The 14,619-nt window shown below is 43.0% G+C and overlaps 1 protein-coding gene across 2 annotated transcripts in view; it reads left to right on the top strand.

Moving 5' to 3' along the window:
* NCK1 (NCK adaptor protein 1) overlaps positions 1–14,619 on the top strand; it is a 116,092-nt gene that overhangs the window by 56,260 nt on the left and 45,213 nt on the right. For both annotated transcript variants that reach the window (XM_018571777.1, XM_018571776.1), the window contains one exon: positions 9,220–9,463. In XM_018571777.1, coding sequence (XP_018427279.1) covers positions 9,238–9,463 — 226 coding nt within the window. In that variant the 5' untranslated portion in view covers positions 9,220–9,237. The remainder of the gene's footprint in view (positions 1–9,219; positions 9,464–14,619) is intronic.

Genomic DNA, 14,619 nt, shown 5'->3' on the forward strand with positions numbered 1-14,619 from the left:
GCCTTCGGTCCTAGAGGTTACTGACTTGGGATGGAAGGAGGAGTCTATTTATTTAATGTGGTTGATGTGTTTCCTGTTGCAGGCAGGCGGAGCCTATATCTCGATGGCTGTCCTGGAAGATTCCTGGAAACAGAGTTATCAGGTAATCAACTCATGTTTTTCCACTTCATAAGTGATTGAACGGTACTGACTGGTATTTTAAAGGCTTTGGATATATTTTGATATCCTTTTCATCTTTATAAAGTTACCTTCTTATGCAGGTCTTTTGACTGTTCTTTTCTGCTCCCCATGGCTCAGTATCTAGCCTGCTCAGTGCATCCACGTGACAAACTCATTGACTATATAGACACAGACTCTAATTGCAATTTAAAAAGCTGCAGATGTGGGAAATTAACCTTTAATTGCCATTTTAACCTGTGTGTGTCTGTAACAAAGCCACATTCCAGGGTTTGTAAGGTTTTGGATGATTTCTGTTATAATGATTTTAAAAAGGAGCCAAACAACTGTGATATTAAATTGGTTAAAATGATCACTATCCTTAACCTCTTGCCGTCCGCCCGTAGTAAAAAAACGGATGGACGGCACTGCTGCATTTGCGTGTTGCCGTCTCCACAGTTTTTGGCATGATCAGTCATATTTCCAATATGAATGCCAACATTTTACGATTTCTGCCAGTGTGTGTGTATATATGTATATGTATGTAAGCCGTATTAGTCCAGTAGACAAGATGTCAAAAAAGACAAAAACGCAGTATTGCAGTGTGCAATACATTGTATTTATCCACTTTGCTTTAAACAGCCGGCGTCCACAGACAGGAATCATTATCCACATTTGCTCCGAACTTAAAGGGACAACAATCAAGATTGTTGTTACCTCCAAGCAGCTCACATACAAAACAAACTTTAATGGGATTTCTAACACTGAGTGAGCAAGCTGCACGGAGGAGAATTAAGGATTCTTAACCCACAACGACTTATAAGTGGTTGCAATAATGAGCTCCAGAAAGCGGACCATAAGTTATGATATAGCTACTGCTGATAGCCAGTAAAAGCTCATGCATGGCTGTTTGCTTATGTACGCAGCTCGCACTGGTGCCGCTGTCGAGACCGCAGATGAAATGTAAACCTTTTGATGAAGGTGAACTGTGGATAATAACACAACTACTATTTAGAAGTCAGCAATGAGTTATATTTGAGCTGGTTGTGGCTAAAAACAATCTTGTTTTTTGTCCATTTCCATAAGTTCGGAGCACATGTGGAAACTGATTACTATGTCTGTGGATACCGGGTGTTTAAAGCAAAGTGGATCAATACAATGTAATGCTTGCTACATATGAATCACTTGCCTGAGAAAAGTTAAAGCGGACCTTTACCCAGATCTTTAAAAATTTAATTTAGTAATGACAATCTACAATCGCATACTTCTAGATAATTGCTGGCTTTGTATTCTTTGCATACCTTATCTTTTTCCTCCCCATTCTTCTCATGGTGGCCATATTTACTAAGGGCACATTACTAGATCTCCCTTTACTTCCTGGAACTCTAGCACATGTAACCATGCACATCATCACAGGTGCAGAAAATTCCTTTTTCTGAGATCTCATGAGATTACAGATACGATTTCCCAGAAATGCTCTGCTGATGTATCCTTCCCAGGATGCAATGCTTGGGCACAGATTACATCATTTGTGCCAGAACTGGACCAGGAAGTAGATAAAGAAACTTGTTTTTCATTTACTTATTAATACAGTTCAACTAATGAATGTAAGATTTTAAATCGGTATGCAGAGCTTTATGCTGATGTGATTTTTTTAGTGGAAAGGGGGTGAAGGTCCACTTCAACTGTTTAGATGTTTTGTTTTATGATTGTGCCATTCTGTTATGACCTACAGCTGAATATGAAACCCATAAGAAATACATGTTTTTTGCCAGCTCACTTATGTTTTCTTTAAAAATGGTACAAATATTACTAATTCTCCAAGGGTATGCAAACTTTTGAGCACAACTGTATGTATTACGTGCCTGAGAAAAGTTAACACAAATGTGATGCACACATACAGATTACTGTGGGTTCGGTGGATTTAATCACGGCTGGAGACAGACCAGGCACAACATGAGGGCAGGAACTTCTATTTAAGATCGGAATACTGTGAAAGAGCTGTAAAATATAACACACCGGTATGTGAGAGACAAACTCCTGGACTTCTAGATTGTGAACTCATCAGTATGTGTACACACTAGTTGGCCACTTTAATGTGGGATAGTGTTATTCTCATATCTTTCTCTATTATCTTTGAAAATAGGATTTTTGTATTTACCGTAAAATCGTTATCTGAGTACGTTAAGGGATACAAGCAACCCCTCTGTTCTCCTGGCCCTATATGCTTCATAACAAAACTGAGGCGGTACGTCCGTGGGTCCTATAGGGGAGTAGACCCCTTTTTTCTTTGTTTTTCCTTTTTGTCTTTGTCCACTTCCTGAAGGTAGCTGTTTGTAACCCGTATGTCTGTGAAATACTATTATTCCTGTGTCCCTCAAAGGCACACTTTTACTCCAGAAAATGTGGTTTGGTAGTGCCTACATCAAACAAAGCATGCGGTTTAAAATGTGCACGTAGGGGTTACTTTCATTTGAAATCTATATGTTAAAACAATCGCTAGTTCCAGAGATCAAGACTTTAACAGGTAAATGTGATGAGTAGCATCACTGACCAATAAAGAGGCCCAGGAGAAGGAAGGTCTGTAGTTAGACTCTACTTCTACAGGAAAAGCTGATATTAATACGTAGATTCAGCATTTTTACTGAGTACCTCTGCTTATGCACTTTTTCATCAAGTCTATTTAAAATTATCTTTTTTTTTTTATTTTTTTTAAATTGGGTATAAAGATTGTTCAAGGTTAATTTAAATGAAGTGTAAGCACCATGAGGAATTCAAATGAACTTTGATATGTAATTCTCAGCAATACGTACATATACACTATATTGCCAAAAGTAATGGGATACCCCTCCCAAATCATTAGATTCAGGTGTTCCAATCACCTCCATGGCCACAGGTGTATAAAATCAATACCTCGGCATGCAGACTCTTGTACAAACATTTGTAAAAGAATGGGTCGCTCCACTGAGCTCCACTGAGGAGCTCAGTGGATTTAAGCATGGTACCGTAATAGGTTGCCACCTGTGCGCCAAGTCCATCCGTGAAATTTCCTTGCTACTAAATATTCCACGGTCACCTGTTAGTGGTATTATAACAAAGCGTAAGCAACTGGGAACAGCAGCGACGAAGTGGTAGGCCGCGTAAAATGACAGAGCGGGGTCAGCGCATGCTGAAGCGCACAGTGCGCAGAAGTCGCCAACTGTCTGCAGAGTCAATAGCTACAGACTTTCAAACTTCATGTGGCCTTCAGATTGGCACAACAACAGTGCGTAGAGAGCTTCATGGAATGGGTTTCCATGGCCGAGCAGCTGCATCCAAGCCTTACATCACCAAGTGCAACTGTGTATCCGGGCTCCAGAATATGCCAGGTTTCTGTGGGTGAATGGGAGGTAGATCAGCACAGGCCATCTCTCATCTCCTCTGGTTAGTAAACCCAGAAACGACTAGGATTTCAGGCTGTCTTCTCCTTGGCCGATGTGACTGGAGAACAAGCTGGTGAAACCTGTGTGCAAATATTTTTAAAAATGACTTCAGTCCCAAATTGATTAAATGTGTCCATTAACCTGTATATTGCTATATTTATTTAGGTCTTTGTATAATTAAAACTGTTCTCTGAGCTGTTCAGCATCTTTCTGGTAAAGGTCAGCTCTTAAATGGCCAAGATGAAAATCGATGCTGTAATGTAGTGACCACATCGCTTTGTCTGCCAGGTTATAGAGAGAGAGACAAATGTGGCATATAGGTCACTGCTCCATAGTGTGACTAATCTGGCAGTTCTGCTATTTATGTTCTGTTACTGTCCTCTGCTGGCCATTGCTTATGTGGGCTGCTGCTTTCTTTTTTTTTTACTCCAGAAAATGTGATTAAGTATGAACATGTACTTTTATTTCTTTGCTAAACCTGGGCAATTCATATTCAAACAAAGCATATGGTGTAAAATCTGTATGTAGAGGTTACTGTAAGTGATCAGTCAGTCATTCCAGAGAAATAAGCAGCTGAAGAAAAAAGAATCTTGAATTTTTGTTAAATGTTGAGCTCGGCCACATTGGCCCTCCCAAGCCTTCCTATTGGTTCTTTAATGTGAGGGGCAGGGCTGGATCTACGAATCGTTTTTACTTCTTTTTTTTTTTTTTTTTTTTCTGAACCTCCTACTTATGCATTTTTTTACTGTAGACTTTAGTTGAATTGCCCAGATGTTAAAAGGATTTGGTGTAAAGATTGCACATTTGTCGGTTTGAAGGTTTTGCTCTAGTTCTACTTTAAACCATCATCGTATCTGATTTTAGTATCCTATTTCACTGTCAGATGCTGCACGCAAAATGTGGAATTACAGCTCTTGCTCAACATTAGAAATTTGAAGGACATTTTTTTTACATAGCAAAGTGCAGTGTATCCCACAAAATCAGTCACACGTAGAAGTACCTGCGTCCCTGCTGTGTTTTTAATTTATGCAAATACAGGAAAATAGGGTTCCTTTCTGTCGATGGAGGTGAGGTACTGTGCAGACTTGAAGATCAACTCCAGGATTTCCTCCCAACTAGAACATATACTGGGCGGAATTTATAATCGCAATTGCCGGTGTATGAACTTACGCGGAATATATTTGACGCACTTTGCACCAGATTTTTGAAGCTTGTGTAATGTTGTTCATAAATGAGATTAAAGGAGAACTATGAGATGAGTGATTTTCACTCAGCTCATAGTTCTAAGCCGACCTGTGACAATGAGACTGTCACAGGTCGGCTCAATAGATCGGGAGGTGAGGGAACACATACCGGTTCCCTCACCTCTCGATCCTGTCACGGCTCTCTGCCGTGACAGGGGTAGGGGCTGGATTCCCCTCTCCCCACTCCGATCCACCAGCGCTGACTGGCGGAACGGACGGGGGAGGGGGCGGGTACAGCTGGCTCTGCCTCTAGATAGGCAGAGCCAGCTGTCACTCACGCAGCTGGGCGGATCCCGTCATCTACGTCGGGATCTGCTCCAGGTGCGGCCTCTCAGTATACCGCGAGCTGTAGCTTGCAGTATACTGAGCCTAGGGTAACGGGAGGACGCTAGTTTGTGTCCTCCTGTTACCCTAAGGAGAACTATGGGGAAAAACACTGACCCCATAGTTCTCCTTTTAAAAAGACTCCAGGAAAGAAGGCTCGTAACTCCAGGCAAAAAGCTTAACTGTGTCTTCTTGAAGAAGTGGTCATGGGGACTTCTTAAGTTGCGATTTGTTTTGTTAGGTGATGCTCCACTTTCAGACAGCGGCAGGACAAGTGCAGATGAAAACAGGCGCAAAAAGTAGTGCAAGCTCAGGTCAAAACAGGGGCACATGATAAAAGACAGATTTGCACATAAAAAAAAAAAAGATCTAAGAGGCTAAAACTGCTGCGATTGCTTTAGTAAATTCCCCCCACTGTATCTCTGTTCTGCAATTCAAACTGGCTATGTCAGTGTTGTACGTTCTTCTCTACGTCACTCCTCTTTCTGACTGCTCGCACTTCCTGAGCCCGTTGAGAAAGTTCCTGCTTGCTAGTCATGTGGAATCATGAAACTCCATGTCCAGTGATTCTTTCAGGGCTGCCCATGGGTGGCGTCAATGTAAAAGGTTCTGGGTGTTGCTGTGGATGGTAGAAGGGACATAAATAAGTTCTGTTACCACAGGCCATAGCTCATATTTACTTGGTAGGGTAAAGCTCGAGCAGGTAGGTGTGATTTTGAGTGGTATAGACATAAATTGGTAGGACAGACTGCTAATTTCAACCCATTCAATTTCCCCCAGCATCAACATTGGGAGTGTGTTGACGTCCCCTCTAGTCCCAAGGACTACAGAATTTAAATTGATTTTAAATGCACTTTTTACTTGCCTACATCTGTGGTCACGTGATGCTCAGAGTCCAAAGTTTGTCTTTTGAATTGCAGTTTGTGAGGGTCCTTCGAGTATGTAGGTCACTGCCTGGGTGAGGTGGACACTTCTTCCTGCTGCAAGGTCCTTTCTGGAAGACTTTGGACTGATGACATCATGAGGAGGGGTAGCGGGCCTGGATAGTAGCAATGGATCTCTGAGCTCCACTCCTGGAAGCTGCACCAACAAGGGACATGTGAACGAAAAACCATTTTGGAAGCAATTAGTTTCATCCACAATTGGTTGTCATTTTAAAGGACCACTACTTCTACAGTACGTAATCCTTTATTACAGACTGTTTATTATACTGTTGGTTTGGTTGGGAAAAAAAAACCTCCAGTTGAACTATATATATTTTAGGGCCTTTAGCAGACTTTTGGTGCTAAAATTAAGGATCCACTTTTACTGTTTTTTTTTTGCTATCGAGTACGAATATTTATATTTTGGTACTCGCGGAGTACCGATACCGGTACTTCCGCTAGCATGGAGCCAGCTTCCCGTGCAATCAATGACACGCTGCCCGGCTTCTTGATTTCCCAGGATGCCGGCTTCCCAGCCAATTAGCATCGAACTGGCCAAAAAGCATGTAACCAGCTTCCCGGGCCAATCAGGAAGTCAGAAGTTCTGACACTTTTGTGCGCCTCCTCTTGTCGTTGTCTTCTTCCCTTTTTGAAGAGGCTCGGTCTTCAGGACAGAGAAACTGCAGCAGCAAGAAAATGCCCACACATACGAGTAACAGCTTCAGAATCCCTGCAGATTTGCGTGAATGTTTATAGTGCTGACGTTTTTCTGTCTTATATATTTCTGTTGGCCAATAGTAATGGGCTGGTTAGCATGTGACTGTAAGTGCAAGCTCTGCTAATACCCAGAAGTATCAGAACTTGGACTGTCCGAGCTTCCTGGGATTGGTCAATGTCTGCAGGGTATCTGGCGCCACTACATGTATGTGCAGGAAACAAATGTGGGGAAAACATAAATAAATTAGATGTGCACCTGTGTTGAAGACAAATGCACCAGAAGCTGGAAAATCCAAAATCCCAGTTTTTGCACCCCATAAATTAATATCTATACTACAAAGTAAGTGCATATAGTAGCCGCAGATCTCTGCCTGACCAGATCTGCACATCGGGCTCACTTTAGCTAATAAGTGTTTGTAAAGATGCTGAACAGAGAGAAGCCGATTCGGGAGAAGCTGAGCAGAGGGATGGAGGTAGCCAGCAGGTTATTTGTAATGAGTATCTGGATGGCCATTCACCAGAGAGAGAGCTGTGGGCTGCCGGTACTTCTCTCTTTTCCTGGTGATCACTTCCTGATCGCTGGGGAGAGGGGAGAAGTGATGCAATGAGCTTACTATAGGTCACTGTATTGCTCCCTACACAGTCAGTGCATCTGAGGGACCTCTGTTTATTAGGTGCACTGGGCCATGTATGGCTTTTTGGGGCCACTATGTCAGCAACAACATGATAGGGCCATTCACTTGTAAACTCCTGTGGCAGGGACTCATGTTCTTGTAAAGCACTATGGAAAGTGTCAGCACACTATTTCTGAACAGAACTTCCTTGTGCACAAGAGGGCCGCCTTCAGTTTGTGGTTGTGTGGGGGGCCTGGATACCACAGTTTTTTAGTCTAGTGTTCCCTCCCAAATGAAGAAAGAAAAGCAAAAAGTGACTCGGCATCAAAAGTGTTAGATTCGTGTCAATTGTTTGTTTTTTATTTTGTTATATGTCTGCCTAGCAGGGAATACCTGTGGTCACTTAGAGGAACCAGTAGTGCCTGGGCTGTAATGTGATGGATGTTTCAAATCCTCTTCTTGTACTTTGAAGATTGAGGTTTGAATGAAAACAACTAAAAAGGTGACCTATACTCTCTCGTTAAACTCCAGCCCTGCCTTCGTTCTTTCACACTGCAAGAGTTAAATGCTCGCTTTGGTCTACTCGCCTGATCCTCGATCCCGCCTGGCTGTTGGGTTAGACCAGTCCTTTTTATCTCTTCTTTTGCTGAGAATTTGCATAAATGAAAAAAATCAATGTACTTCAGTTTCTTTTTTTGTATTATTTTGCTTGATGGTAACAGCAGTCCTTTCCAGATATTAGGTAAAAATAGGCACTTGGGTTTTCTGTAAGCTTAAGATCCGCTTCTCCACTTCCTGAGGCAGCTGTTTTAAGTATTGTCTGATTAGACTTCGAAACAGGAAGCTCATAGTTCTATTTCACTGCAAACAATGCTCAAACAGTCTTTTTACCCAACCCTCCCTGCCAACAGTCCGGGGACCCTCTTCAGACATAACAATCTGGACAAGAACTTCAACCAGCATTTAGCCCTTGTTATCTTATAGTAGTGGCAGCAGAATCTTCCAAATGTATCCGGGTGTCACCATCACAGCGCTGAATAATACCTCTTTGTTGTTCCATTATTGCAAAACCCAAAAAGTATGCATCGGGCACCCAAATGTACCTTAATTTGCCTTCCCGCCTCCTGTTCATTGCCTCAAATCACGTACTGAAAAGCTATGTGGGCGGCCATAGCTATCCTTTGTTCCCGAAATTGATAATTCCCTCGTGTCATGCGCATTCATTGAATTCAGTACTTTGAGCCACTGATTGGAGCTAGTATGCACATTAGGAATAGGACTTCTCTTGCCCCATGCTTTTGTTCTGCGTCAGTGACTCAAAACATGGAAGTCCAAAGGCATCCAAGCAATTAGCATTTTCAGGAGGCTCTCTCAGTGTTGGTTTTCTTGAAGTAATTATTAGCATAGTTTCACTTCTACCGAAATGAATTCTAGTTTATGGTGTATGTTACTAAGTGTCTTCTTAGGGCTTTATAAGGAAGGTCTTGGAATTTGCTGCCGGCTCTTTCCAACTGTCATGTCTACCTACCTGCCATGGACATTGAATGTTATCTTGCTTTCCCTGTTTAGTCTCAGGTATAGAGAAGAATGTAATAATGGTGTTGCCAAGAGATGGGAATGCATAGGACGTGGGTTGACTCTCAAAAATACAGATCCAGAGATCAGTGCTGATATTGTATGACTGGGTCATTTTGTGCAGTTTTAGAGTGGTTTTCAATGTGTGGCATTTATAACATCTCCTCCCTAGTTTTGAGCTTTGTTTACTCTCCAATACATGGTACATCTAAACATATCATTTTTTTTTGGTTTATCATTGCAGAGCCCAAACATTTAGAAGATGACAGAAGAGGTGGTCGTGGTCGCCAAGTTTGACTATGTGGCCCAGCAAGATCAGGAATTGGACATCAAAAAGAATGAGAGACTCCTGCTCCTGGATGACTCAAAATCATGGTGGCGTGTGCGCAATTCCACAAACAAGACTGGCTTTGTGCCCTCTAACTATGTAGAGAGGAAGAACAGTGCCCGAAAGGCCTCTATTGTGAAGAACTTAAAGGACACATTGGGTAAGCACTACCTGCAACATTCACTTTGCAGAAGATTTGATGTCCGTTACTTTTTAGATATGACTCTACTGTTATTGCAGAATTGTCAACTGGGTTGCTTGGAGTTAAGGGATCTGCTTGATTGCATCTGAAGTCAGAAGGTTTCCATTTTCTATGCATACTGGGGCTGCAACAACTAATCGATTATGAGAATCGTTTGCAACGATTCTCATCGATTAGTTGCTGCTGCTCCGTTCTCCTCCCCTTTTAGTACGACTGAACCCGGCAGGTTCATAGTATCTCCAGATATCAACAAAGTTTTTAAAAGAGCCCTTACCGGTCGGCCGGTATGAAGCTGGTTTCACTCAGTCTTAATTGATTGAGGTCAGTTATGACTCCTTGTTTTACGGGGCAAGTTTCACATTACTATCTTGGTCCGGCCAACGGGTGAGAGCTCTTTTAAAGAACTTTGTTGATATCTGGAGATACTGTGAACCTTACTAAGGACATTGTCCGCAAACTTGAATTGATGTTCGTACAACTGCAGCCAGGAAATATGCATTTTCTAAACTCTTACACGGGACACGGAAGGGTTAAATAAATCATAATCTATCAAAGAGTTGCCATATATGAATTGGTGACGTAAGATTGCAATGTAACCAACTGCACAGCCTGAGTATGGCAAACTGTGACTACAAGATCAAGCCACATAGGTGAGGCGGAATGACTACATTGTGTGTACTTTGAGAGAGATGTATTAATAACAGTACAGATGTTGCAACTGTCTATGATCTAGCCAATAACATTACATTGTTACCAATATTGGAATGCCTGCTTACTAAGACATTGGATTACTGTGTTCAAGTTTTTCTAGCAAGAATCAATTACCTGTATCTCGTACGAAAGAAGCACCAAGATTTGGATATAAGAACTTAATTTTCAGAACCTATGAGGGGTGAATTGGAAGCCCTGTGTAAGAGCCCATTCACACCAGGGCGGTTGCCGCGCTGATCTTGCAAGGGAGGTTTTGTGAGTTTTAATTGCGTTTCAGCGCTGAAACGCAATTGAAAAAGCCCAAAACCGCGCTACTCAGCACAGTTCCATTGAAACCTGTATGGAAACCGCACTGATCAGCGCGGCAAAAATAGTGCAGGGAGCAGTTCGCGTGGGGGGCGCTTCGGATTGCGCGGTCGCATGAACAGTCCCCATAGCAATGTATGGGATCGTTCACGTCGGCGGATCTGTGCAGCCGAACCGCCCCAGTGTGAACAGGGTCTGAATGTGTGCCAGTGTGAAGACAATGGTGTCATGTTTTTAATGAGGTTGTTATGATGCGGTGAAGGGTTAAATACATTTTTTGCAATTTGATAAAAATGTATACTTCTGGATGTAAACTAAATATTTTGTGTTTTTTTTTTTTTTAGTTCAGACTCCTGGGTGTGGCATTTAGCCAATTAAAATGAGCATGGGTTGGTGCGGCTCTTCAAGGGTTTTTGGGCCGTTATAGTGCATCATGTATGACCTTTTAGTAGAGGTGATGGATGTTCTCTGATTCTTTGGTTTAACGGAGAGGCTAGTCTTTTGTGATCTTCTCTAGTGGGAGCTGTCGGTTATTTTTAGCAGGGGTTGTCTCAGTGTGGTTAATTGTATCTAATATTTTATGTATTTTAAAGGGCCACGTTACATTTGTGCGGTGGTGGGGAGATGGCCACTACAGACACTGTTGTTTTGCCAATGCTGTAGTATAACACATTTACTCGCATGAAGGGATTACCAGTAAGGTGAAATTAAGGAGGTTCTTTCATTACAAAGTGTGGTACTTAGTTTTCCCAGAGGGAGCGAGTAGACTGATGCTCATCTTTTCAGGACTCCACTAGGGATCAATTTACAGCCATCTCTGTCACAGCTACACCTTGACAACGCCCAGGTTACTCGCGCATGAAGCGTACGTTGGCCTAAGACTCAGATTAAGTTTTTTTGGAATTTTAAATTATGAAGGGCATTGGTGGAGGAATTTATAATGCTGCTACAGACTGGTCCAAAGTGAGCTTTCTATATTTGTGGAATTAAAGTCCCATTATGCTTTATCATGCAGCACTAATGCCCGGTTCACACCTGGGCGTTTTGTAGCGCGTTCAAACGCTCTGCAAAACGCTCAAACACCAAAATCCCATTATTTCCTATGGGTATGGTTCACACCTGGGCGTATTACAGGCCGTATGAACGCGCTACAAAACGTCCTACACCCCAAAGTACAGGAGCTTCTTTGGGGCGTTTGTTGCACGTTTCCATTTGGGATACAGACAAGTAGGCCTCGGAAATGCGCATTTGACGCGCGACAAACGCGCATATTCGATACGCCTAGGTGTGAACCCAGCCTTAAGGTGACCATACACCGTGTGAATTTCACACAGTGGGTTCTGCTGTTGGCAACCTTTGGCCAGCATTCCTCGATCAGCTGATGGAAGGAGCCGCTCAGAAAATCTTCATATGAACAGAGCCGGCAGTCAATGAGCTGACGGCTCTGTTTGGGTATTCTGACAGTGCCCGGAGCCAACAAAGTAAACAACGGGGATTTCTGGATCGATGCACTCGCAGTGTTGATGAGGAATCTGCTCTGTTTTTCTTGTTCGGCCTATAGGTTGGAAAACAATGATTTTTCTACACCCTACATTGTAGTTTCCATTGTACACAGCAGTCTGGCGGCCATTTCAAAACCTGAGAGGACAGCTAGAAAAAAGTAAGTTTTTGTGTTTAGATCCAGGATCTGCATATGCCGGCATCATGTCCTTTAAGGGTCCTATTTAAAATGCAGAGTGAATACCACTGGATATGGTTTACTCAATGAACGCCACAGAATTCTTTATTAAAAGCATGCTGTGGTGCGGGTCTGCAGTGTCTTATGGTGTTCATACAAATTATGCTGCATAGTACCTGTATGAATGGGATTTTGTTTGCTTCAGGTGGTTTTTGCATACTCATACAAGTCTGTGGTATTGCAAACCCTCTTCAAGCATGTCACAACATGCCTGGACCAGATCTGCACCCGTTTCTGCAATCGCGGTACAGTGCGTTTGTGACGCGTTCCAGTACGTTCTCTTTTGTTTTTTGGGGGCAATGTCATTATGCAAATCTCTTCCTGCTCCATGTCATAGCGTCTGTTGCGTTCCAGTCCTGTGCATTTGTGACGCATTCCGGTGCAGGAAAAAATTTACATGCAGCATTTTTTTTCCTGCACTGGAACGGACTGGATTGGGGTGAACAGAGCCCAAAAATAACCTACAAATGCATTGGGATGCATTTTTGGTGTGGAGGAAAAATGTAACGTACCGCATCTGATCCGGACATGGTGTGAATGGGCCCTGAAGGAGGTCATCTTCACCTGTCAATTAATTCTGAATGATCTCAGAAGCATTTAATACGGATTCCTTGTAATCGCAGTGTAGTAAATACACACGACTAATACATTTTACAGCATTATTGAACATAGGAAATGTAGATATGATTTTCCTTGGATTGCTGATCTTCTGTATTTCAACCCCAAGTACTTGTGTGTCTCAGTAAGGCTTTGCTTCCATAGCTCAAAGTTGTCCTGGATAAAGACCTAAGCATGAGACATTTGAGTGTGCGTATTTGTCATTGGTTGCATTGAAGGCTTTGTTTCCAGATCCTTACCTATAGTGTAGAAGAAAAGATGTCCACATTATTCTCATTCTTGTCGCTGGATGAATGAAGTGGGTTTGTGTAATTGCTGTTTTTCCTATCTTGTCTCTTCTGCAATTACTGATCTATAATTACTTTAATTAGCAAGCTTAAGAGTTTCCTATGGCTAGACATTAGCAACACTTCTTTACACACTCCCTGGCACACCATGTAAATGGGTCTGTTCTGGGTTTTAAGGACGAGGTAGATTCTTTGGGTACCTACACATGCCCTTTTGTCAAGCAGGTGGAGGAGAAACCACTTTTTTCATGTTTAGTTATACTGTATATGCAAAAGAGATAATTTGGTACAAAAGGCGTCCCCATCACACTTTCTAGATAGCCAGCAAAACAAATAAATCTGTTTTAACAAGTCAGATGAAAAGCAGAGATGTCGGTTATATACATCTATAGATATATGGGGAATCCACGCTATGCAACCCCTAAGTGTGGTCCCCAACTCTGATTTTACCAACTAGAACATGTATAGCAATGTACAACCCGAGAGCAGGCTCCCCAAGAGTCAGCCACATACCAGAATTCCACATATCACCTTTACTAGGCAGCTGAAATATTCTAGTGCCTTGATTCTCAACCGGTGGGTTGTGACCCCGTGTTTAGGGGGTCGCTGCATGCCTTCCACTTTTCCAGGTAAGAGGCTCCTCAGCCAGTCGGTTCTCGCACCAAGCAGCACACAAAATATGCTGCCCGGTGCTGAGTGTCAGCTTGGGGTGGGCTGGGGGTATGGCCGCGAGTGAGCTCCATCCATACGTCCATTGCTTACAGCTCCTTTGCATGCCCTGTAGAGGTGCCTGGACCCGAGTGATGTCACATTCTGGCTCCCGGCACCTCTACAGGGCATGCAAGGGAGCAGTACAAGCAATGCACATATGGATGGAGCCCTGTCACACCACATCAGCCCACACTGGACCCCAGCCTGAGGATCCACTAAAGTTCTCAAAAACTAGGGAAACTAGGTGGGTCTTACACTCCCAAAAAAACATGAGAATGTGTCTGTGGTTGTGTCTGTCAGTGTTTTTGAGGGCCCGTTCACACTAGTACAGTGCGTTAATGGCACAGTCCCATGCGATTAATGCAGTTTACCAAGCAATTGCACCTTCTGTGCATTCTGGTGTGGGAGGTGCGTTGCATTGCCATTCATTTGAATGGTACCCCAAACGCACCTCCCACCCACAGTCCGATCGCCCACACCAGAGCGCGTGGTACCGCAATGCCATGTGTTCCATTGCAGTGCAACTTGGGTCGTGACTTGATGACCAGGGACAAATGTTGGTCCTGAGGTTACACAGGTTGAGAACCACTGCTCTTAGTTTGTCTCCACCTAATCCATGTGATCTGTGTGAAACTAAGAAAAGGGAAAGGTGCGTATTGGAGGGCGATATAGAATACTGTACAAAAGGGGTCTCCAGCACACTTTCAGGCAACAACCCCCCCCCCCCCAACAAAAAAAAATCC

Source organism: Nanorana parkeri, unplaced genomic scaffold (assembly GCF_000935625.1).
Source record: "Nanorana parkeri isolate BGI_ZX_2015 unplaced genomic scaffold, ASM93562v1 scaffold1835, whole genome shotgun sequence".
Lineage (NCBI taxonomy): Eukaryota > Metazoa > Chordata > Amphibia > Anura > Dicroglossidae > Nanorana > Nanorana parkeri.